At 36.5% G+C, this 26,076-nt stretch overlaps 1 protein-coding gene across 8 annotated transcripts in view; it reads left to right on the plus strand.

Moving 5' to 3' along the window:
* Positions 1 to 26,076, plus strand: part of CDON (cell adhesion associated, oncogene regulated) — a 91,616-nt gene that overhangs the window by 21,509 nt on the left and 44,031 nt on the right. For all 8 annotated transcript variants that reach the window (XR_005654939.1, XR_005654938.1, XM_039872755.1 and 5 more), the window contains exons 2-8: positions 13,217 to 13,353; positions 14,861 to 15,133; positions 16,398 to 16,544; positions 17,406 to 17,549; positions 18,206 to 18,493; positions 19,644 to 19,913; positions 24,697 to 25,050. Coding sequence is in view for 6 of the 8 variants with exons in the window: in XM_039872755.1 (XP_039728689.1) it covers positions 13,278 to 13,353; positions 14,861 to 15,133; positions 16,398 to 16,544; positions 17,406 to 17,549; positions 18,206 to 18,493; positions 19,644 to 19,913; positions 24,697 to 25,050 (1,552 nt within the window). In the remaining 2 variants the exon portion in view is untranslated. The remainder of the gene's footprint in view (positions 1 to 13,216; positions 13,354 to 14,860; positions 15,134 to 16,397; positions 16,545 to 17,405; positions 17,550 to 18,205; positions 18,494 to 19,643; positions 19,914 to 24,696; positions 25,051 to 26,076) is intronic.

A 26,076-nucleotide genomic window follows, 5' to 3' on the forward strand; every position in this document is an offset into this window, starting at 1 on the left:
GCCCATAGCTACCGTCAATATAAGTTCTCAATACATTTCTGTTTTATAAATGCATGAGAAACAGCTTTTTGTGTTATTAGGCAGCAGAGTCCAGCTCCACTGATAATCTGTCTCAGAAAATGGGTTGAATGAAGAGATGCTGGAGAATTAAGCAAAAAAAATCCCACCCACAGCATTCTTATAATTCTAAGACCCAAATTAATCATATGACATTATGTGAAAAATAAAGTTACAGCTCTCTTCTAAATCTCACCCCAAAACAAAACAAAATCCTCTAATGCTGTACATAGAAGCCAGTGATGACAAGCCCTTAAAGAGTGTCTGGCTACAAGGGTATATAGACGTATCGGCTTATAAAAATGGATTCTGCAAATGCATGGTTAGTGTTGTGTGCATAGGAAACGAGTATAGTGTAATATGAAAAATTAAGAAATCTATCAGAACTTAATATATCTAAATGAGAGTTGTGTCTTTCAAAAAGTCTGTCACCTTGGGAAGCTCTATGGTTAATCTGACATTGCTGTTATTGTGCCAGGAAGTCTGGAGTTCTTTTAGGATTATCTTTACTGGTTATGGGACTTTAAAAAAACTTTGGTGTTCTCGATTTTTTGAAAACAGCCATTAATGAATAAACTGGGTGATAACGGAGTTAAGACTATGTGGGGTTAAAAATCAAGTGTGATTAGAACATAAGAAAATGATTTTTATGCCTGGTTTATACATCGACACTGAAAATAATTAACAAAGGATTTTCAGAGAAGTTTTGCACAGAGGAACATCAGTGGAATTAATGAACCTCTTCTAGACTGGATCTATTTGCTGCTGTAGTTTTTCCATAGTGCAGTGGTCCCCAACCTTTTTGGCACCAGGGACGGGCACTCCTATGAGAATCTAATGCCTGATGATCTGAGGTGGACCTGAGGCGGTGATGCTAGGCGCTGGGAAGCAGCTGCAAATACAGATGAAGCTTTCTTTGTTCTCCCGCTGCTCACCTCTTGCTATGTGGCCTAGTTCCACAGGCCATGGACCAGTACCAGTCCGCAGCTCAGGAGTTGGGGACCCCTGCCATAGCGTATGTATGTATTGTGTATATGTGTGTGTGTCTCCTGGATCAGTGTGTCCTTGAATGATTATTATTATTTTTTGGCCATCCTATTTACTGTGGTCCAGTGTAACATTACAACACAGCAGCTGTCGTTTTGTACATATGCCTCCCAGCAGAATTGTTCCAGCCAGCTTTGCTTCATTTCTGAGAGACAGGCTGGACCTGAGGCTGCAACTGCTTCTCAGGCTCTCCCAATTAGACTAAAACTTCGTGCTATGTTGTGCTGTGTTTACATAGGTATCGTGATCTTAATTGATGTGTTTTTCTGTTTTCTAGTTCATCAGGACGTTATATCTTTGTCATTTCTTTGATTTTAACTGCCTATCAAAGTTTTCTGGGGTGCAGATTTTCTTCATGCAAGCTAATGTGTATTTTTAACCTATCTTTAAACTTATCAGTCCATTTGTGGTGATTACGTACTGACAATATAATAATCTGTGATTGATTTATATGTCAACTAATGAATGTGCTTAGAGTCCCATTATCAATGCCTGGCCACTCTCCTTTGGTGCTACAGCAGCCTCAAAGCTGTGTCTGACCTAATCATTAGTTTGAGCAAAGCAGGGGCTCTTAGGAAATCTTGACTCCTTCAGTTATTTTATGCAGCCAAGTTTAAAGATGGAATACGATACTTGGAAACTAGTATCATTATGTTCCAGGTCTCTAGGAAACTTACAGCTTAGCAGGTAGCATAATATAAAAGTCAATGTGATGGGTGGCGGGAGGGGGTCCCGGGCAACCAACATCGATTCAAGTTTATTTGCAGCAGAGACTTTTTTCTTAGATTTCTAATTTTTTTCTTACTTTGGTTTCTCCTAAATATTTGGCTGTATACATTAGAATATATTACATGAAAATGAGTTTCTCCCTGAGATTTTATTTCCTTGTTCTTAAAATGAAATCTAAACCAAACCTCATGAGGGTGAGTCTTTTGTAACTGCCAGGGAAAATGTGTTTCATTTGGTAAGGTCTAAGCAAAGCACAGGACTTATTAACAACTCTATTAATTTTATTACCTAACACTTATCTAGAGCTCTTTTTCAAAAATTCCTCCTTTTCACTCTCCATCAAAGAAAATAAAATTATCTATAGTTTAAGTTTAGCCAAATGTGTATCTGGATCTTTATATGTCCAAGTTTAGTTATTTCTTAGCAAACAAAAAATTACTTTGAGCATTTGTTTTGTGGTTACCATAACTCTTTTATTTTTTCCCATGAAACCAATTCCAATGACAAACTGGAAAATCTATTGAGTGTTGGACTTGTGGCAAGTGTTGAGTCTATGCTGCTTGCAAAGTAATCCCCTTGAAACTTGCCGTATTTTGTCTTTTTAATAATTGCTCCCAAATCACTTTTCAGAATTTCACTGTTTGTGTGTAGCCATGCTTTTAAATATTTGTAATGTAATGCTCCTGTATGACTCCCTGTAGGTGCCAGAATTATCTCATCTCCACAATTCTTGATTTCCTGTGCTCTAGAAGCAGGAGGAAATAGTCTCCCTGAAAGAGAGTGGAACAGGACCACTTGACTTTTTTGTTAAACATACAAATACTGTGAGATGAACCTAGCTCCGCTCTAGCCCAGACCCGTTCTCTTTTGGTGCGTAATTAGGAACACATTGACTCCTATTGCAGCTGGCAGCCCCTCACCGTTGCCTTTTTCTGCTTGTGACCCTTGATCTCAGTGACCGTTCCTGGGGTTAGTCCTAGGCCCTTTTCATTGTGTCGGAGCTGAAGTGGCTCATGTGGAGTTGATTATTTCTCTGCTCATTTGGCCTTTTTGGTGCCATAACTCCCAGTCACTTCCATTTTCTTCTCTACTTTTGACGCTCCACAGTAAAGCGAAGTGCTTTTGCAGGCAGCAGGATCAGTTTGTATGCTTGGCTGACCCGATTGAGACTCCAGAGAAGTGGGGGGAAGGGCCTTGAAGTCTGTAGTTGTCAACGTTTTTTAAGAGGGTTTTAAAGGAGTTGTCAGTGTTTTTTTATGAAGTGGGTACTGTGAAGAGCTGCATTTCATAACTTAGGGGTCTGAATTCTGGTAAGAAGAGAGTGCTCCAGGTTATTGACGTGGACCTGGGTGTTTGATGTCCTGCAGCTCTACTTCTGTTAGATTTATATGTTCTTCTTCCTGCCTCCCAGCTATGTGGCAGGTCAGAGAATGCATCGCTGTCAGTTGCACATGACTGCTTTAAGGGATTCTTTAGTTTCCGAAAGAACCAGGAATATCACTCTCCACCCGCAGATTAACAGGCTAACTTTTGGATGGTATATTTGTTGCAGCTGGATTTATGATAGCACTTTCTTTGCTTCTCCTTTCCTCACCCTCCTCCTACTCCTACCCACTCCTCCAGTAGAATCACTGAAGGATGGATGCCAGCTGTTCCTCTCATTTTTCAAGACCCCATGTGGACAGCGTGAAGACTGTCACTGATCAAAGGCCTTAGTGATCATGAAGGAGTCAACAGTTAAGGAATGTGTCTGATTACCCTAAACTGTAGTACCTTTGAAAGATATATGAGTGTGAAATTCAATGACATTTTAAACTCTTTAAAAAATTTTGAGTGTTTGATTCCATCTCTGGAATATCTTTTTTTTTTTTTTTTTATCTTTTCCTTTTGTGTTTAAATTCTTAAAAAATTGTTTAGTAGTATTGACAACAGGAATTATTTTGAGTGAGGAATTGCTACCCCTTCAAATGTGCTTTTTTTAGGAGTCAGCCTGAGGCACCCTTGTCAATAGGGAATGTCAGTTCCATCTGTCTGCTGTCGCCTCCCAAGTCTTTCTTAAGCAACGCAGGCTTTTTTTTGCTTGCCTACTAGATGTCTTTCTTACGGTTCCACTTATGTTCAACCCAACTCATTAGCTCCACACCTTAAGATACATTCTCTCCATTCCTTGCCACCCTCAAAACAGCAACAACAAACCACAGAAAAACCTGCTGCTTCTCATGTATTTCCTATCTTAGTAAATGCATGTCATTCACTCACTCATCCAATTCAGAAATCTGGACAACAGCCTTAATTCCTTTATTTATGGCCAAAGCAAAGGGGAGACAGAGAAGTGGACAAATAATAGATCCCAAAGACGTCTGTTCTTTCCCAATGCAAATCATTCACTATTCAAATCCTATCAATTCTGCACCTTAAATGTCTTTTTTTTAAGACACGGAAATATGTCTATGTCTTAAAAAATATTTTTACTCTTTTAAATGTATCCCCTGCTATTTCTCTAGATATAGGTCCCCATCCTCCTTCACCACAGACTTCTAACCTCTCTTTCTCTCTTCAGCCATTCTCCAAATTTAGTATAAATGATTTTTTAAAAGCACAAGTCTGATCTTGTTCTTTGCCTGCTTAAAAGCCATTAATACTCCCCTCTGAGGATGAAAGCCAAATCTTGTAACCTGATTTATACTGTTCTTTATGCTTAGGCTTCCACTCACCCTTGTGGCCTTATCTCTCATTACTTACTAGCCTCCTGTTCCAGCTGTACTCTTCAGCCATACTTCCTTGCTCTCTCTACCTTTAATTCTGCACACATGCTATTCCTTCTGCTTGGAATACTCCCCTCCCCTTGCTTTTCATTCTTCCCTCCACCCTGCCCCCAGACTTATCCATCTGATTCACCTAATTGTTGTTTCCTCTGAGAAGTCTTCAGCCCTCTAAGTCCAGGTTAAGTGACTCTTGTTTTCAGTTGCTGAAAACCTTTATTTTCTAAAAGCATTGCCTCTTAGCAAAATCCATTTCCATTGACTGTGATGGAAAAAAGTCATGTTGTATTCTGTTCCAATATAAGATTGCTAAACAGTTTCACAGAAAAATAAATCAACTAAGCAGTAAAAACAAATCTGTATAGGTGATAAACAATATTTTGAAAGTAAATAAATGCAGTTTGTTCTTAAATATATTGCAATGAGTTTATTGTGCTTAGCAAAAGAAAGAAGACTTGAGGGTGGTGGTTGCTGACAGAGGGCTGGTAAGGAAGTCCTTGGAAGGTGGTAGAGAGGCAGGAAATCAATTTTCAGACAGGAAGTCCTTTTAAGGCACATAGTTACCTTGCATTCATGTTGCTCATTAAAACGAAGTTACAGGACAGCAAAATAAAGGCTAAATATGGGAGTGTTCTACAACAGTGGTCCCCAACCTTTTTGGCACCAGGGACTGGCGATCCTCAGAATATAATGCCTGAGGCAGTGATGCTAGTGCTGGGGAGTGGCTGCAAGTACAGATGAAGCTTCGCTTAGGAACCATGCAGCTCGGTTCCTAACAGGCTTTGGACTGGTACCAGCCCCAGGCCCAGGGGTTGGGGACCCCTGCTCTACAACCGATGAAAATGGCGCACACTCACCCTAGACAGAAGATTAAATACTCACTGTCCTCCCTCTCACTTGACATCTCTACACAAAGCGCTGTGTTTTGGGTTCATTCAAGTATAGCGTGCCATTCAAATTCTTCATGTGCTATTTTCTGACCAGAAACCATGGTGTCATGTAAACTGGTGGGAGTATCTTTGCCTGAAGCTGTAATATTCAAGCACCACTTTTTAGTGTCTGATTGAAGTTGTTATACTGAATAAAAAGAAGCCATCCAAAAAGTGGAATCACTTTGCAGGAGCCCTTATAAAAGGTTTAGTCGTTCTGTTAGATAAAGCTGTGTTTGAATGTCGCCTTCCCTCACCTGACTGTAAACCTCAGGAAGGCAGATGTCCTGTCTGATTTATTCGTGGCCGAGTTCCCAGGAAAGCACAGTGCCTGACACATGGTAGGCATGCACTAAGTACAGTTTGTGGAATAAAGGATGAATTCCTCTGCTTTGAACTCTTTTAATACTTTTTACCCTCTCATTGCATTTATGACACCTTTTTTTTTAATTCTGAAGTTAATTATGGTCACGCTGTCATTCCTCAGGCTGCAGTCCCTTGAGTTCAGGAATTATGGCTTCCTCATCTTCCTTATCTTTGTGCCCGTCGTAGCATCTTGCCCAGTGTTAATGCCCCATGTATGAAGTTAATTGATTGAGTGAATATTTCCTAGAAAAAAGTAGGTTTATTGGAGAAGTCTGCAGGAAATGATGTTAACTTCTAAGCTGAAGGATTCAAAAATTCATAATGAAGAAAACTTTGACAGGCGCTTTAACGTTAAATGTGATTAAAGTTAAGGTAGTTCAGTGGGTTAAAGAAGTGTATGTTTGATTTCCTTAATTGAAGTTATACTAAATTAATCAGTACTTAACCAAAAATTTTTAAGTAGACATGCTTTATTTTTTCTTTAGTTACTGCAGAAAACTCATATTCTTTTCTCAACCGCTGAGAAATAGCATGTCTTGAAATAGATTATTTCAAAGTAAGAATCAGGTTTTTTTTTTTTTTAGAAGGGAGATTATCGTTTCATGTAGAGTACAATGCCTTAAAAAAAAAAAACAAAATTTTTTATTTTGAAGAAAATGCTAACCCCAAAGCCAAGTTTTTGTTCACAATTAATCCACAGTTATTCCCTAACTATAAAAAAAAAAAAAAAGTTAGGTAAGTTTGATATAGGGTTTAAGGAGGGGATAATTCAGAGGGACAGTTTCGATCATCCTTGTTAAAGCAAAGACATTACTTCAAAAACAAAGGAATCAAATCTAGAAATTCAGGAAAGACTTTTCCCAAAGGATTATTCTGGCAGCATGTTGAAAAGGGGTTATAAAAGCATTAAGTTCACCACCTGAACAATAAGTTAAGTAAATGCTAAAGAAATATTTCCTCTCTTATTACCTTTAGCTTCCCTTTGCCAACAGAAATGCCCCTGAGCCTGGGATGGCATAAAAGTACAGTATTATTTATAAGACAAATTGCCTTTTGTGTAAATGTGAAGGGAAGGCTGAAAAAAAGCCCTATAATTTACAAAATGCCAGCTATTCTTGAGGAACTTCAGGCAGGACTCATGGCCTGTGAAAGTGGAGAACCCTCCAAAGAGTTTTACAGTGTGGAGGAAAGAGTTGTCCGTTGATTTGTAGGTTTAAAGGGGAGCTATACTTAGCCGTTCTATTTTGTTTCTGTTCTTTTGTACCATAGTCTTTTTCCTGGAGAGACTGTATTACCAGTTACATTCTTGGACATGAAGTGATCACTAAGCATCTCAGACACTTAAATCAGCCACTCAGAACTGCAGTGAAAATAATAGAATTATGTTGACTCTTAACTTCCTCTGAAGATATGGAGGTAGAAGAACTTCCTCATGGTCATGTTAGTTTCTTCTGAGACCAGTGAGTTGGATAAGCTTTAACAGTTTTGTTTTTTCACACAGGGAATCAGGTCTTCGCCAAAGTCCAACAGTAAGGCAAGATGGAACCAATTTGAATCCAACCCCTTGAGTTATTTTACTACTTTCAATAGTTTAGGGAAGTGGAGGTATATATGTGCTTTATGGACAAGAAAAGCATTAGGGAAGGGAAAATAAAGTTTTGAAATGAATGGTAATTTACTATTTTGAATGCCAGCAAATATTGCCAAAAATGTCTGAAGCAGTTTTTGCATACAAAAAAATTTTTTTTTTTTAAAGAAATACATGTTATAAATGAAAATCACACAGTATAACAGTGACATCTTATCCTACCTTACAGTAAGTTTTGGGTAAAAAGCAGAGATTTTAGTATCCATAGTATTTTTTGCAATTGCATGTTCACATTGACAAGGTTTGATAAATGTCGCCTCAAGTGTCCATTCTTTCATTCTTTTTGCAGTTACTTTTATGTAAATTTAGAATATTGTTAGAAAAATCCTTGATACATGAACCGACTATTGATTTATGCCCTATCAAATATTTTAATTAATTGCTCAAATTCCTGTTTTATATCTGTTCTTTGCTTAGCACAGTGTAAGGATCTAAACCATATGTTGGTGAGAGTCACCCCACATTGTGCTGGTGGTGGTTATTGGGGATAGGTTTGTATAATAGCCATCTTTTCGGAAAACAATTTGACAGTATATTTAGATTCTTAAAAATGTTTGTACTTCTTCACCCAATAACTCCACTTTAAAAAATCTATCCTAAAAAAAAAAAATCTATCCCAAAGACATAATTAGAGTGGTTAAAGATTTATGGACAAAGATATCCGTAGCAGCATTATCTGAAAAAAAAAAAGTATGCATATATATATAGTATATATATATATATAAGATAGTACTTTTAAAAATGACATATGTATATATGCATATATATATACACACACATTTATTAAAAAAATAGCCTAATCAAAAGAGAATGGCTAAGTAAATTAAAGTACATCCATTCAATAAGTATTTATAGCTGCTAAAAATTATGAATAATTTTGGAAAGTAAAAATGATCCTTAGATAAATGAATAAAGTGTAATTAAAAACTATTGCATATATGTTATGATCTCAGTTATGTAAATATACACATGTCTGGAAAGGATTAGGAAGAAGTGCATCAAAATATTGGTGTGTTATCTTTAGATGGTGGAGTTGTCACGTTTACTTTCTTTTGTGTACTTACGTATTCCACATTTTCGTATTTATGTATTCCACATTTTCTAGGCTGAATATTTTTTTGGCAGTACTTGACCAAACCTCTTGTTAACAATTTTCTACTTTTAGAAGTAACATTCGTTGTAGAATATGTGAAAAAAAACTTGAATATGTCGTTTAAAATATTGGCTAGCATTATGTTAACCATGTTGGGTGCTTTAAAGAAAATTCTAAGTGAGAAAAACACTGAAGTCTAAATAACGACATTGTAATTTAAACCAGAATTCTATCCCATCTGACATGATTTAAATGAGAATTTTGTTTTTAATTTTTGCATGAGAATATTTGAACATTTTGTGTGCTAGAACAGAGGTCCGACAGCCTTTGGCAAGCGATGTGCCAAAGGGATGAGCTGTGGAGTGGGCTGGTGTCCTCTAACCAGGGACCTGGTCTTTGCTGGCCACTGGTTCCAGATCAGAAAAGAGGATAAGATGAGGATGGGATAACAACTTTTATGCAGAGGAAATTATGGCTGTTGTCTCCTTTGACAAGGTAATGTAAGAAAGGCGACGTACAGGTTAGGGCCATAGATCTGTGTGTAAGAAATCAGTAGGAGTCTCGTTCAGTTGTGGTGGAACTTGGCCGAACAAACCGTTCATTTGCTAGAACAATGCAGGACATATATACTTATATATATATAAATTATAAATATATAAAATGTACACATACTTAATCCCCCATTTCAGTAAACAGAGCTATTATTATATATACATTTTATATAATTTATATATAGGTGTTAAAAATATGTGCGTTAAAATATATGTTTTCCAACAACTTACTAGTCAAATAGCATTAACACTAATACTGAGTTTCCTTTTTTGACAAAGATAGTACTTTTAAAAATGACATAGCATTGTACAATTTTCCAGTAGTGCTACTGGATGTACCCTGATTTATACATTGTCTAACCTTCCTTGTGGTCAATGATGTTTATTTGGGAGGTTGGACCTGGGTTGCTAGTGGTGGTGGTTAAATATAATTTCAAGCTCCCTGATCCATATAGCAATAAAACCCAGGGCTTTGCTCATTATCACAGTTCTCTAACAAACTGAGCGAGCTTGCCATAGATAAATATAAACCAAGTCAGTAAATATTTAGTAATTGACTGTTATGGTCGTAAGTTTTTTCTAACCTCCGAAATAAACTGACAGCACGTAATGAGTAACCGAATAGAAAGATAGAATTAATAAAGGATATTTGTGTGTGTTAATACTTAGGTAGCAATAATGAGCTGTGAAATTTTAAAGGACAGCTGTAAAGTAACTCAATAGATGTGCTAAGGTTAAAGTTGACTCAGGAATTTGTTTCACTGCTTTTCAATAAATAAATAGTTGAGGAAAGATTTGGCGAAAGGAAGAAACTCCTCCTTGTCCTCATTCTCTCAGGAAAGTGGCTCCTGTTAACAAGTTATTTGAATGTTTACTTTGCTTTGACTGCTTAGTGGTGGTGTGTCAGTTCTTACCCTTGAACCAAGTGAGAATTCAAATAAACCAAAAAAAGTTTTCACACAGCTGGCCCCTTCCTCCAGTGAGTGGTACCAAAATATCCTCTCTCATTTTTTAAAAAGAGGTCAGCAAGAAAAATCGAAAAGGCAGCCCATGAACTGATAGTCTGTGATCAAAATAAAGTTGAATTTGCTACTTGTAGATTTTGGAGTACCTGGCATAGAGAAGTAAGCAGATCCGAGGGGATATTAATTGCCTTATTCAGAGCCATACATAGGTGCTTTACTTTCTATTACTACCCAGTTTTATCAGTGGTTAAATTAACCTTTCTCTACATAAATGAATATGCATATACACTTCTCATTTCTGAAATGTTATTAATGTAGCTCTGTCATTACATTTTGTTGCATTCCATAGTCACTGATTCGATGTCCAGCGCTGGCCAAAGCAGGAATGTGGGGAAAATTTGCAGGCATAATGCACAGTCTTTGGGTCCTGAGACTAGCATAGAGCCTGGCATAAAGTAGGCACTTATATTTTTGATTTTAAAAATCATGCATACAAATGAATCAATGAAGGCATAAAAAATACAGTTAGGTTACACCGAATGTGGATGAGATGACGGTTTTTATTAAATACTACTCAAGGGATTTCTAGGAATTGGTTTATATTAAGGTCTTCCTTTCGTGTTAAGAAACATCTATTGGGTACCTATTTTCCGCTTGGTGTTAGAATTTACATAGTTGAATATGATGTCACTCTTGCCTTCAGCGGGGACAGAGTTGTGTAACCAGATAAATTGCAGAACAGAGTGATGAATGCAGTGGTGATGGGTGTCCAAGGTGTAGAGGGAGCACAGAGGAGGAAGAACGAACGGGATGGGCATTAATTTCACTTATTCATCTTGTTTATTGTCCATTTCTCCTACTGGAATGTAAGGTATACATTTTTTTCTTTTACTTATTTTTATTTATGTGTTTTTTAATTGCCCTATTCCCAGCTCCTAGAATAGTACCTAGCATATAATATGCATTAAGTAAATATTTGTTGTTTGAATGAATGATTCTCCTTTCAAAAGGAATTTACCAATTATATGTCCACTAACAATATATCATAGTGATTTTACCCACATCCTTACCATGTGTGAAACATTTTTAGCTTTGCTAAATTGCTATACTATCTCTATATTAAAAAAACAAAACAAAACACAAAAGCAAACCTTCCCTTGACTACCATTCAGTTCTCCCTATTTTTCTGCTGCCCTTGTATAGCAAAATTCTTAAGGAGTTTTCTGGGCCTGCTTTCTTCGTTTTCTCCTTTCCCGTTCTATTGTGAACCCACCATTAGTCTTTCATCCCTTCTCCATTGAAACCACTCTTATCAATATCACCAGTGATCTCCATTATGCCTTTCCTATGGCGTCTCATCCTACTGTACTTCTCAGCAGTGTTTGAGAGAGTTAATGACCTCTAGAAATATTTTCCACTTTTCTCCCTGGATTTCTTCCAATTTCATCAATGACTTCTTAGTCTCCATTGCTCCTTCTTTCTCCCATATTCAGTCTCCAAAGATTGGAGTGTCCTAAGGCTCCTACCTGGTCTCTCTTATCCTCTCATTTTCCTTAGAGAGCTCATGCAGCGCCATCATGGCTGTAGTCGATCTAGCATCTGCATTTTCAGCCCTGACTTTGCCCCACAGCTTTAGACTCCCACATGCAATGGTTGATGCTGCAGTAGTACTTGGATGCTTAATGACTATCTCAGAATTACTTGGCTAAAAAAGCACTATTGACTAACCCTCTCTTTAATGTCTTCCTCTTTCCAGTCTTTCCCATTTCAGTAAATAGAGCTATTGTTTATTGTTACGCCAAAAACTAAGTTATCCTTAACACATCTTATCTCACAATCTACATCCAAGCTTTCAGCAAATTTTGTTGGTTCAAGCTTTAGAATATGTTCTGAATCCAATTACTTTTTACCACCTCCTCAGTTGACTCACTGGTCTAACCCACCACATGCTCATCTCTCTCTTGAGTGATTACATCCCCTCTACTTGGCCTCTCTCTTCCATTCCTGGGTGGTCGTCCCCACCAGCCAGTGATCTTTTTAAAGCGTAAGTAAGATTCCATCACTCCCCTCTCTAAGTCTTCTGAGGACTTGCTTTTGCACTGAGAATAAATTCAAAAATCTTTTTTAAAATTTATTTTTCAATTGCAGTTGACATACAATATTCTATTAGTTTTAGGTGTACAACATAGTGATTAGACATTTATATACTTTACGAAGTGATCACCCTGTTAAGTCTAGTACCCATCTGATACCAAACATAGTTATTAGGATATTATTGACTATATTCCCTATGCTTACTTTACATCCTCACGACTGTTTTTATAATGAGCACTTTGAACTTCTTAATCCCTTTCACCTTTTCACCCAACTGCAAAGTCCTTACCATGGCTTTCGAAGCTGGATAGGATCTGGCCCAGCTTTCCTCTGTGCTCGTTTTATGGCTCATCCTGCTCTCACCACAGTGGTCTTTGGATGTTCTGCAGACATGCCAAGCTCCGTCTCAACACAGTGTTGCACTTGGTATTCTCTGTTTGACCAGTCCATGAGCCTGAGTCCCCCATCTGAAAAAAGGGAAGGACACCAGTAGATCCTATCTCATAGGGTTGTTGTGAAGATGAAGTTAATATATTGAAAGCACTGAAATGGTGTCTGGGACATACTAAGCACTGTATAAATGTTAGCTATTATTTTGTTGTTTTTGTTATTGTTTCTGTTTTAAGGACTAGAGAAAGAATTCATTTTGTGTTGTGTCGTAGATGCTTGTGAGATGTACAAACAAATACACTACAGGCTGTTAAATGTATTCATTTGTAATACAAATGTAAAAAGAGATATTTTAATACCTTAGAGGAATGAGCAAAACTTCTAACTGTAATTTAGTGTCTAGAGATTAGTTTGTGAATTGGGAAGATGCGGATCATTAAGTGCCTTGTATTTGACACACTCTATACAAAGCTTTCTGCATAGATGGCAGCCATCATGCTCACAACTCTACTGGCTACTTAGATTAAAGAGGTCAACTGCCTTTCTGGTTTAGATTTTCTTTTCTTTTCTTTGAATGTCTTTTAGTGAGCCAAGGCCTGGATTTTGCTCTGGAAGTCTGCCCTGCCCACTTCTGTAATCTGGCGCTATGCATCCAGATCCTGGAGCCTTACAGACACTGCTCTATGCTACTCTTTCGATTCTGTGCTCTTCTGTGAGTTCAGGTAAGTATAGAAGAATGGTAGTGTTTTAGCTGAAGCTTTTTCTCACCTTAATCTTATAAGAAGCAACTGTCAACTTAACGATCCTGCCAGTAGTAATGGTTTCTAAAGACATTTATAAGATTTGTTTGACCATTGGAATGATTTTTAAACTTTGATTAACTCAGAATCTCTTAGTAGGGCTTCTTGGGCATTAGCAGGCCTTCTCATCATTGTCCTTGATTCCTTTTGTTGCCTTAACAGTATTGCCTGATTGTGATTTTTTTTCAAAGAGGGTATGTTTGAAATTCCTGAATTTGGAAATCATAACAGGAATAAAATGCTGACTGTATACTACTAAAGAGAAATTTTATAATCAGCTTGGAGTGAGAGAACTTGGTTCAAACCTCAGGTCTCTCCTGACCTTGCCTAATTTATTATCTAACGCTTTGGGTTACCAAAAAGTTTAAATGTTTTGTTGTTAAATGCGTATATAAGCCTGAACCTAATCCATGGGCCACATGCATGTTTTTTTATTATAGATGTGTGTATATGTTTAATATATAATAGATTTACATGTAAGTATATACAAATACAGTGATATTTATTCATTAAGTAATATTTATTTTCTCTTAAAAATACAGTATAACTTACATTTAGTAAGGGAAAATTTGATTTAGTGGTTTTATTTCTCTTTTTGTTTTGCTAAACAACAGCCTCAGATTTGGTCAAGAGAGGCACTTCCCTTAATCTTCATTTCTGATAAAATATCCTGTAAAAGTAGGTTCAGTAATTTATTGATTTTAAAAAATTAATAATGTATTTTTAAAAAGTATTTTATTCTGCCATATTAACAGCATTCCTGTCCACTGCCTTCTTTTCAGGGTGGAGGAGGGGGCTCTGTTTTGATACTTAAGTGCAAGTTCCTGGAGGAATAGACATAACAAATGAAATGATTCCAAACACCAAATAAAAATAGTAAAATGGATACCCTATTTAGCCTTATATCCAAAAAAGGATAGACTTTGTAGTTCATTGTGGCTTCCTAACATTTTATTTCTGCTTTCTTAAAAGCTAACATTATTTTATATTATAGGGAAGTAGTAAAGAAGTACCGTAGTCTTATTTATAAAATAACTTGCTCTTAAGGTCAGATCCCGTTGGTAAAATGGGAGAGAATTCTTTTTATTTTGAAAGTCATCTCCACTTCTTCAGATTCTTAACTTTCATTTCTTAAAACTTAACTTCGTTAAAAGAGCGGTTTGCCATTTCTCATTTATTTTGGTATTTTGTTTGATTGGTTCTACCCTAATTATTAAGTCCCACGTTAACATGTTGCCTTTTTCTTTTAAACATGGGCTTATAAGACTTCCTAGAACTTTTACAAGCATTAAGAACCATAACATATAAAGTAAGAGGTGGCCATTATTTACATAGATTCAGATGACATGTATTTAATATACTCTTCTTTCTCTTTCTCCTTCTTGCCCGTTCTCCCTGCCTTTTGCACACGGGAATTGTTCCCTTGTAGACTTGGCCCCTTATTTTATTTCCGAGCCACTGTCTGCCGTCCAGAAACTTGGTGGGCCTGTCGATCTACATTGTTCTGCTAAACCTGTGACCACTCATATCACATGGTTACATAATGGAAAGCGATTGGATAGAAACTTGGAACAGATTAAGATTCATCAGGGGACTTTGACTATTCTTTCTCTTAACCCCTCGCTATCGGGTCACTATCAGTGCATTGCCAACAACAGCGTCGGCGCAGTGGTGAGTAGCCCTGCGACGATATCCACTGCAGGTGAGTGTAATTTTGTCCCTGTTATTTATGGTCTTTCCTGAAATTACTGCTTGTACTTGCATTTTTGAATACTGGGAAGAGTATGGGTTTTGGAGGAAGGCACACAAGAGTTCTCATCCCAGCCTTGACTCTTGCTGTGTGTGTAACTTGGGGAAGGCACCTGAACCTCTGCGAGCCTCGCCTAGTGCCTTCATCTGTAATGAGGGTATGGAAGTGTTTTTTTTTTTTACATGGTTAGCACAGTTTTCTAATGTGATTCTGAATTTCTTTGTGAGTAGTTAAAAGTCCTAATATGAGCAGCAACAAAACAGCTATTGTCTGCTTTGACACTCAGTTATTTTATATAGTTCTTTATCTTTCTTGCACATCTAATTGTTTTATTTGCTTTGATTACTGAGTGATTTTAATTTATTTAATTGAAACCAGGCTAAAGAAACAGGAAAATAATAACCAACTGTAAAGAAAAGAATGTTGAGTATCGAACTTAGGCAAAATCTGGAACGCGTGATTTTCTTAGTGAGTTTGAGCCATCTGCCTTTCAAACGGTGATGGCTTCCAGTAATGGAAACCGTCTTTGTAAGGGCACCCCTATTTACAGAACGAATCTGGATTCCCCAGGAGTAGTGAGTTTGTCATAACTGAGAAGAGTAAATGTTTTTGTAGAGCTGTGACCCATGGACAGCTCCAAGACACACAATCGGAGGGCTGAATTCCTAGCGGCAAGCTGCTGGACATTTTCAGTATTGGAGATAACCCTTCTTTCCTTGCAGGCTCCAACTGTCGTAAACTTACACTGAGACGATTTGAGACCGAGTTAGTACATTCAGATAATTCAAATGATATATGGCTTTGTTTTTCGATGTCCTAGGTTCGTTCCCATAAACTATTTTATTGCAATATGAGTAGCTACAAACAGAATGGTGAAGCGTAGGGAAAGTTTTGATGAGGGACTGAATCGAAAGGTTTTATCTTGACAGAGTAGAAACAATTAGGCTTTATAGTTCTGCCTGATATTTTAAGAGCAGTTTGATTTTTTTAATACTCTTCTGGGAAAGGGTGTACTGACTAGCTCCAGCCCTCTACCATGCATCTCTACCCCTACCCCCACTACCTTCTGAGATACAGAGATCATGCTTCCCTATGAACTGGATTAGCTGCCACAAATGGCCACATTGCAGATGTTGCTTCTAGTTTTAAAATTTCCTTTGGGAAAGAGAGTTCAAATTTACATTTATTTACTTATCTATTTACTTATTTATTTTAGTTCTTGGTGATTTCGATTCATCAACAAAGCATGTTATTACAGCAGAAGAAAAAAGTACTGGTTTCATTGGCTGCAAGGTACCACATAGTAACCCCAAAGCTGAGGTGCGCTATAAAATCCGAGGAAAGTGGCTGAGACATTCCACAGGTGAGGGTTTTTATGAAAAGCCAGTGGCGCCCACAGGTCAAATGTTCTTTAAACAACCTACTATTAAGCTCTGTGTGCCGGGGACTGCTGATACAAAAATACATTAGATACCTTGTCTCCACTCTCAGGAGTCAAGGGGAAGGGACTAGAACAAGTGGTTACATTATTGAAATAATTACGTTCCACACACATGCAGGGCTCACTCCCTCAACTTATTCAGGTCCCTACCAAGACAGTTTTTTCTCTGAGAAGACCTTCCTCAGGGCCCTTTCTAAAATAATATGCCCTGTTGCTCTCTGCCCACTGTCACTGTATTAAGCTCCCCGCCCCCCGCCCCACATAGCATTGTGTCATACATATTTTTGTTTGCTGGCTTATTATTTACCTTTTTCTCTGCCACTTCCATTCCTTGCACTGGAATGTCAACTGCATGAGTGCAAGGCCCTTTTTTACTGTCTTCATTGCTGTATCACTTGTGCCTGGACCATCTGTAGAAAATAGGCACTGAATATATATTTGTTGAGGAAAAAAAATGAATGAATAGACATGATTGAATATTGGGTGATCAGTGCTGTAGGTGTAGGTTTGCCCAAGGTGTTAGCTCTGGTCATTGAGAACATTTCAAAGTTCTCAACCTGTGATCTGTTGTCAAATGTTTTTGATTGGCTTGATTTTGTTATTCTAGTAGTGTTGACTTTTTATGCCTTGACTTTCCCTTTCCTTCATTTAATGATTTTCCCTGGTTGCTTTTCTGCTGCTAGTCTTATGCCTAAATTTAAAGCATAACTATGAACCTTGATTAGTCTTAATTGGTGTCCTTCATAAAGAGAGAGTCCTAACTGCCTTCTCTTCCTTCCTCAGAGAATTATTTAATCCTTCCATCAGGAAATCTTCAGATTTTGAATGTATCCTTAGAGGACAAGGGATCATATAAATGCGCAGCCTTTAATCCTGTCACACGTGAATTAAAAGTTGAACCCATTGGCCGAAAGCTCCTTGTGAGTCGTAAGTATTGGAGAGAATAAGGCTAACTAGGAAGAATCCTCAGAAGCATTCTTCATAATAAAGTTGGGAAATGAGAGTTCATTTTTCTTTTAGATCCTTTTGTTATCATAAGAAAGTATTATAAAAATTAAATACATACACGTATTATAGAATAGTACTGTGCGTATTTTTTAAAATGTAGTGATCGTTTAGAGGAGAATTTTGGTCAAGATGACAGAGAAGAATACATATGGAAAACTTTACCCTTTGCTCAAATAAAAAGAAATTTTAGAGAAAATATAACTATATCAGTGATGAGCAAGTTGATAGCTAACTGTGAATTATGAAAAATAGATATCTCTTCTCTTTCAGGTTGATAAGTCATAGCTGATTTTTAGATTATGGTAGTTGAGCTGAGGTAGAACCAATCGCCAAAGCTCAATGAAGTAGAAGTTCTTGTTCTTGTTGAGATTTCTACTTTTCTAAACTGCTAATTTAGAAGTAGCCTAAAGGATCACAAACTCTTTTAATTTTAATTCTCAACTAAGAATGATTTAGCTACCAAAAAGGCCCTTGTAGTATAAAGAACAATAAATGGGAAGGTGAGAAAGCTCACAGATTTGCTAAGGAAGAGATCGGACATGAATGCTTAGTAATTTTTTGTTTTCTTTTTCCAGGCCCTTCTTCAGATGACTTGCACATCCTTCACCCCACCCTTTTCCAGGCATTAGCTGTTCTTTCTCAGAGCCCTGTAACCCTGGAGTGTGTGGTGAGTGGGGTCCCAGCTTCTCAAGTGCATTGGCTGAAGGATGGTCACGATGCTCTGGTGGGAAGCAATTGGCGGAGGTTGTATTCTCATCTTACCACAGATAGTATTGACCCAGTGGACTCTGGAAACTATTCTTGTGTGGTGGGAAGCAAGTCTGGAGACATAAAACATGTGACTTACATGGTTAATGTACTTGGTAAGATGTTACTTAATACGTTTTTTTTGAAGTCAGGCCATTTTTCTGGTCTAACTGATGTATGAATGGAATGTTTGTGAACTAGAAATGAAGTAAGGACTATCTAGAAATATCTACACCGGCAGACAGGACAAGCTTCATTTTCTTAAAGGACTGCTGAATTAGGCAGTATTTCTAGGTGTCTCAGAACATTTCACTTGGGACGTTCTTGGGACCCTCACCTCAGCCTGGTGACATAGTACAGAGCTTGTCATTCCTTCTTAATGGCATGCAGAAAAGACTGGAATTCAGTAGGTTGGAAGATTCTGGGCTGTGTTAGTTAGTGTAGCATCCAGCAGGAGCAACTAAGCCAGAGTACTGACTAGAAAAAGTCATCTCAAAAAGAAATTGATTTCATTTTATTTCTCCTTTTGGAATGATTTCACTATATCTAGCTAATACAATTTGCATTACTTTCACCCACAATTATATATATTCTCTTTCTCTCCAAGCTGTTCCTTTTTTTTCTTCCAGCTACCTATCTCATTGTCATGTGTAGCAGCAGAAAATGTTTTCCTTTCTCAAAACAGGTTTTTGTGAAAACCAGAAAAAAATAGGTAGTAAGTGGTTTCATAATTAATAGTTTTTGTAAACCTGCACGTGTTTAATTGCAACCCTGGAATTAATGTAAATGTGTGGCAAGTGGGCTTTAAAATTTAATGATCATTAGGAGTAGATTAATATGCATAATCTTTTAATTTGGGCATGTGTTACAAATGTCGATAAATGATTTACTTTGTCTAGGTAAAAACTCATTTGATGGATATTAAAGGACGTTCTTTTGCCCATTATATACCTACCCTCAAAACAGAATTGACTATAAAAAGAATTTAACTTCTGAATAAGCATTCTTCTGTTTTGGCTCTTGTTTAATGTAAAATCCAGGGAAACTATTACTTTATTTCAAACAAGTCACCTGAAACTAATGCTAAGACATATTAGTAACATATGGTTTATCCTATTAGAGGGAAGTTAAAATACATTTCTAAATTTTTCTTGACCACAGCAGATGGGAGAATGTGAATAAATAATACAAGTTGATTTTAACTAGTTACTGGTAGAGAGAAGATTTTATATGACTCACGTGATAATTTATATATTTTGTTTTCAGAACATGCCTCCATTTCTAAAGGACTGCAGGATCAGACAGTGTCTCTGGGCGCCACAGTTCAATTTACTTGTGAGGTTCGTGGGAACCCATCCCCCAACTGTACCTGGTTTCACAATGCACAGCCTATTCATCCTTCCCCACGACATCTAACTGGAGGAAATGGATTGAAAATCAGTGGTGTTACCATGGAAGACTCTGGGCTGTATCAGTGTGTAGCGGATAATGGGATTGGATTTATGCAGTCTACTGGGAGACTTGAAATTGAAAAAAGTAGGTTTTTAGGTCATGTACTTCACAAATAGTTTTATGTTGTGGTTAAAATTTAAACTAAAGGGAATGATCCTATCACCATAACAGAACTTCATTCATGTTTCATGGTCCCTCTAGTTGCAGGTAGGCATTTCCATGAAGAAGCAGCCTTATTTAATCAAATTCATTAAAACATTTACAATATTTTTTCAACAGATACTGTATAGTTTAAAAGTTACATGGTAAAAGTCTCATTCCTGTTCTCCAGCCAGCCAGATTTTCCTTTAGAACTAATGAGTTTTATAAGTTTTTTGATTATCCTTGTGTGTACATATACAGTCCCACACAACGTGTGTGTATATGCATTTAATAACAGTTTCTGTGTTTTTTACATAAATGGTGGTAGCACTCTTCACCTTGACATTTTCACTTAACATATTTCTATATGGTATATTAAAGAATGTTTTCATTCCTTTTTAAAAATGGATTCTTATTAGTATTCCATTGCATGGTTGTAATGATTTGACTAGTACCTTACCGATGACCATTTCTAATCTTTTGCTACTATAAGGAGTTCTACAATGAATGTCCTTCTATGTAGATTATATTGTATATGAGTGAATATCTGTAAAGTAGATTCCTAGAAATGAACTTGCTTAATAAAAGCATATATGCACTGGTAATTTTGATAGCTGTCAGAGTTGCTAACCAAAGCTATTACCAATTTACATTCTCACCAGCAATGTGTAACTGCCCATTTCCTCATATCCTCACCAAGTCAATTTTTTTTTTAAATCTTTGCCAGTCTGATAGGTTAGTTTTAGTGTATGTGCTGCCGAAGTGAGTACAAACAGTCTGATAAGGTTTTAAAAAAGTACCTTTTGATCCATATTTTATTATGAATGAAGTTGGGAATCTTTTCATGTGTTAATGAGCCATTTGAACTTCCTTTCCTGTATATTGACTGTTCATTTTTTCTTGTCTGTTAAAAATTAGGTTGATCTTTTTTCTTATTGATTGATAGGAGTTTTTTATATCTTAGGGACATTAATCTTTTGTCTATGAGTTATAAATACTTAAAATTTCAAAGAATCAGTGTGGTACAGACCAGTTCTCTGACCTTGCTGCAATTAATTTAGAAGTTAATAATAAAAAAATAATTTTTAATCAGCATATATTTGGAAACTTAAAACTCTACTTCTCAATAGGTAGGTCAAAAATATCATAATGGAAGTTTAAAGTACTTTGAATGTTATGAAAATGCCACAGATCAAATTGTGTGGGATATAGCAAAAATGGAACTTCAAAGGCAATCCATGGCCTAAATGCTTATAAAAGAAAACTAGTAAGATTGAAAATTAGTGAGCTATGTAAAATAATAGAATAAATTTAAAGAAAGTGGAAGAAAAGAGAGAATAAAGATAAGGGTAGAAATCAAATAAATAGAAAATGAAAATAAAGTAGACAGGATCAGTACATACATATCTCATATTATTGTACTTCACTTTCTTGCGCTTCACAGATGTTGCATTTTTTTACAATCTGAAGGCAAGATCCTCTACCAGCAAAAGATTACAACTCACTTTATTGCAGTATTCGCTTATTGCGGTGGTCTAGGACCAAGCCCACAGTACTTTTGAGGTATGATTGTAAAGATAAAAGTTGTTTCTTTGTAAAGTCTAATAAAATGGACAAATCTTTGGCTAAGTACAAAGAAACAATATTAGGAATAAAAATACGAGTCTTGTAGAGATTATAAATAATAAGACTGTGAAGTCTAATAAAATGGACAAATTCTTAGGAAAACTATAATTTAGTAAGGCTGACTTAAAAGAAATAAAAAATAACAGATCATTCCATATATTACACAAACTCTTCCAGAGAAAAGGAAAAAAATGTGAACTCTCCAGTTGGCATAATTTTGATTCCAAAAATCACCAAAGAATGGTATGAGAAACGAGTCAAAAACCCAATCTCTTTATGAACATAGATGCAGAAATTCTAGATAAAATATTAGCAAACCATCAATATATGGGAAAGGAAATACATCTTGACTAAGGAGTTACCCAAAACTCAATCAGAAATGTTAAAGTGTCATTCACCCTATTTTTTGAATAAGAAAAAAACAATAATTATCTCAATAAAGGCAGAAAAACATTTGATATAATTCAGTATCCATATTAGACACTCTTAGAATAGAAATAGAGGGAAACTTTCTTAACTTCATGAAGACTAACAAAAACTTATAGAAGACATCACTTTTAATGGTGAAATGTTAGAAGCATTCCCTTTAAAATCTCTTTCATTTATCATCATACTGGAGATTCTAAATCAGCCTAGAACAATAACAAAAAGAAAATAATATAAGGATAAAAAAAGAAAAATCAAATTGTTATTAATTTATAGCTGCTATGATTGTCAACATGGAGAATCTTCAATAGTTTATTGGCAAATTATTAGAAATAATAGCATTTAGCAAGGTGGCTAGATGAAGACCAATAAACAAAAATGAGTTGCCTTTCTATATATCAGTATATTAGCCAGGTTTCTTCAGAGAAACAAAACCAATAGGATGTATAAAATATACACAAGAGGAGATTCGTTACTGGAATTGGCTTACACAGTTATGGAGGTTAAAGAGTCCCATAGTCCGCCATCTGCAAACTGGAGAAGGAGGAAAGCTGATGGTGTAATGCAGTTGGGGAGAGGGGATGCTCATGGTGTAAACCTTGACTTAATTGCAAAAGCTGGAGAACCAGGAGTGCTGATGTCCAATGCCTGAGGACAGAAACAGAGGATGGCTCAGCTCAAGCAGAGAGACAATTGTCCTTCCTCCACAGTTTTATTCTGTTGGGGCTCTCAACTGATTGGATGGTGCCCACTCGCATTGGGGAGAGCCATTTGCCATATTCAGTTCACCAATTTAAATGCTAATCTTTTCCAGGAAAACCCTCAGATATACTCAGTTTTCCGGGTATCTATTAGCCCAGTCAAGTTGACAGAAATTTAACCATTACAACCCTCAACAAACAGAAAATACAGTTTAAAAGTCACCTTTTTATATTAGCAACATTAAAAAGACCCAAGTTCATGGATACCAAAATTCAGTATTATACAGTCGTCAGATCTTTCCAAAGTCTTTCTGTAGATTCATGGAATTTCAATTAAAATTATATCAGAATATTTTGAGGACCTTGGTAGACTGATTCTAAAATTTATTTGGATGACCAAAGGCCCAAGAATAGAAAAGACACTCTAAAAGAAGAAAAAGAATTTGGGAGACTTACTTTACCAGATATTAGAACATATACAAAAATGTGTAGTAATTAAGACAGTGTTGTATTGGTACAGGAACAGACAAATAGACTCTTAGAACAAAACAGAGTCTGCCAAAAAGACGTCTGCGGTTAAGGACTTGACTTAGGCAGCACTGCAGATCACCCAGGGGAGGCTATCCGTGGCAATTTTTGATGTGAGAAAATTGGTTATCAAAGTGAAGAGAAAGAAGAAAGTAAATATCTAACTCATAATGTACATATAGAAAAAGAAATGTATACAAAGACAAATGTCCAGTGGATAAAAGACAAAGACCCAGTGGATGAAGAGAGTATAGGAGAATATCTATATGACCTGGGTAAAACTTTTTAACAGTACATTTTAGGCTAATTAAAAAAAAAGATTGATTTGACTACACTGAAATGAAAACATCCTCATTATTAAAAGATACCATTAAATATGAAAAGAATAGCAATAAACTAGAAGAAATACTAATAACTTAACAAAAGACCAGTATCTGGTATATGCAAAGAACTCTGAACCATTACAAAAAAGATAAATGACCCAATAGTAAAGTAGACAAAAGTCATTTCACGAACGAGGAAAAATATGAGTGACACGTAAACACATGAAAAGATGTTCAGCCTCATTAGTACTCAGAGCAATGCAGGTTATGACCAGTGAGATAGCATTTAATACTTAAGAGACTGGCAAAATTCAGAAATCTGATAATACCAAGTGATGGTTGGTTTTGTCAAACATAGGGAGCAGAGCTGGAGAAAGATGCTGGAGAAAATATCTCGTCATCAATATTCCATTGTAGGCATACTTAAAAATAGTCCCAGAGTATACCTGGGACCAAAAGCAAAGAGTTGGTGCCACTTTAGTTTAGAAACAAAAATGTCATTTGTGTATACAATAAGAAGTATGTTTATCAACTTTTACTCAGAACAGGTTTTTCTCTTAGGCTTTTTATATTCAGATTCTCACCCCTGCCCCAGAATTGACTATTTTCATGAAGGAATATTATTTCGTTTTTTAATTACTTCACACCTTTTTCATGTTCAAGTCTGAGATTCTGGCTTCACATCTTCTATATTTACGGTGGTCAAATGTATATAGGTTGCCTATTAGTAAGCTCTCAACAGCTTATATACATTCCTTTCTTTCTGAAGGACAGGAAGTCTATGTAGGAAATGTCTAGGAGTCCACAACTATGAGAAATTCTACTTTTTATTGACAGTTTTACTTGGCACAGGTTGAGAAGGGAACTAACAAGGAGGGAGCTGTCTGTGCTCTAATCATTACTATCATGACTATATCACTACTGGCACATGACATTGTGAACACTGTTATCTCAGTGGATATTCTGCATGTAAAATACTGTTTAGAAACACATGTATGAAAGATGTTTCTAAGACTACTAGTTGCTTACGATTTTGAGAACATTTACACAATGGGAAGTTAATTTGCATTGTAGAAACTATTATGTTCTTAATTTTTTGTATGTGAATTACTTTTTTAACAGACAGTGGACTCAAGCCAGTGATAATTACAGCGCCAGCGAGTGCAGAGGTGGTAGATGGAAACTTTGTTACTTTGTCCTGCAATGCCACTGGAGTGCCGGTTCCAGTCATTCGTTGGTATGACAGGCATGGATTGATAACTAGCCATCCGTCTCAAGTCCTTAGATCTAAATCCCGAAAATCACACTTACTAAGACCGGGGGGCTTTGACATGGAGCCTGTCCACTTGGTTGTGTCCCGTGCTGGCTCGAGCTCCCTGCACATCCAGGCTGTCACTCAGGAACATGCTGGGAAGTACACCTGCGAAGCTACAAACGAACATGGCACCACAAAGTCAGAAGCAGTCCTCACAGTTGGTGAGTTGCCATAAGAATTTTTTTTCAGGTGAATAGTTTTCTTTGATAATAGGGGATAAAGTGCTTTAAAGTATTATGTAATGAATCCAGCAGTCTCTAAAGATTAATTCTTTTCCCAATGACAGTGAAGTGTAGAACTGTAGTTTTTGGTATTTGGCCTGAACATGAACTGGACAGACCCTGGTCTCCATTTCTGATGTGTTTGCTAAGCTTATAGTTGTCGTGTAGAAGCTCTCATTTGGGGGGGAAGCCCAAGGTCTGACTTCTTTTTGTGATTAATGCTTTTAGTTTTCTCAGCTACTGAAAACGTTGCAGACATTTTTCAGGTGAACCTTGATAAGTACTGTATCCAGGCTACAGGGTTGGCTTTCACTGAGAAAGTAGAGTGAGGTTATGGTACTGTCAGATAATACCTGCATGTGTATTTCCCTCATCTTACTGTTATTTTCCTGATGGGATGTAGAATAGCCTTTATATTTTATTTTTAGTAATGATGACTTAAAAACTTTATATAGTTTTTTTCCCCTGTATTTTCATTTTGATATAACGGCATCTCTTTATTTTTTATTTTATTATTATTTTTAAATTAATTTTTTATGGTGACATTGGTTAATGAAATTCGATGTTTCAGTTATACACTTTAACAGTAAGGCATATATATATATATATATATATATATATATATATATATATATATATATATATATATATATATTTACACTGTGTGTTCACCTCTCATAGTTAGATTTCTTTCTGTCACCACATATTTGACCCCCTTTATCCTGTCTACCTCCCCTAAAAAAACTTTATATAGTTTTTGAAGTACTGGTAGTAGAATAGCAATATTATTAAAATCAATTCAAACCTTAACATCAGTGGGCATTTAGAGCAGCGTTCCCAGCAAGTAGTCAGTTGAGTGCAGATTGTCACCGTATTTGTCACGTGAGAGTCAGAGTATCATACAGCAGGGCCGCCTTTAGTCTTGGCACCCAAGGGCCCTGTTCTGGGCCTCTGTGTTAGAGGACT

Source organism: Pteropus medius, unplaced genomic scaffold, assembly GCF_902729225.1.
Source record: "Pteropus medius unplaced genomic scaffold, Ma_sr-lr_union100, whole genome shotgun sequence".
Classification (NCBI taxonomy): Eukaryota; Metazoa; Chordata; class Mammalia; order Chiroptera; family Pteropodidae; genus Pteropus; species Pteropus medius.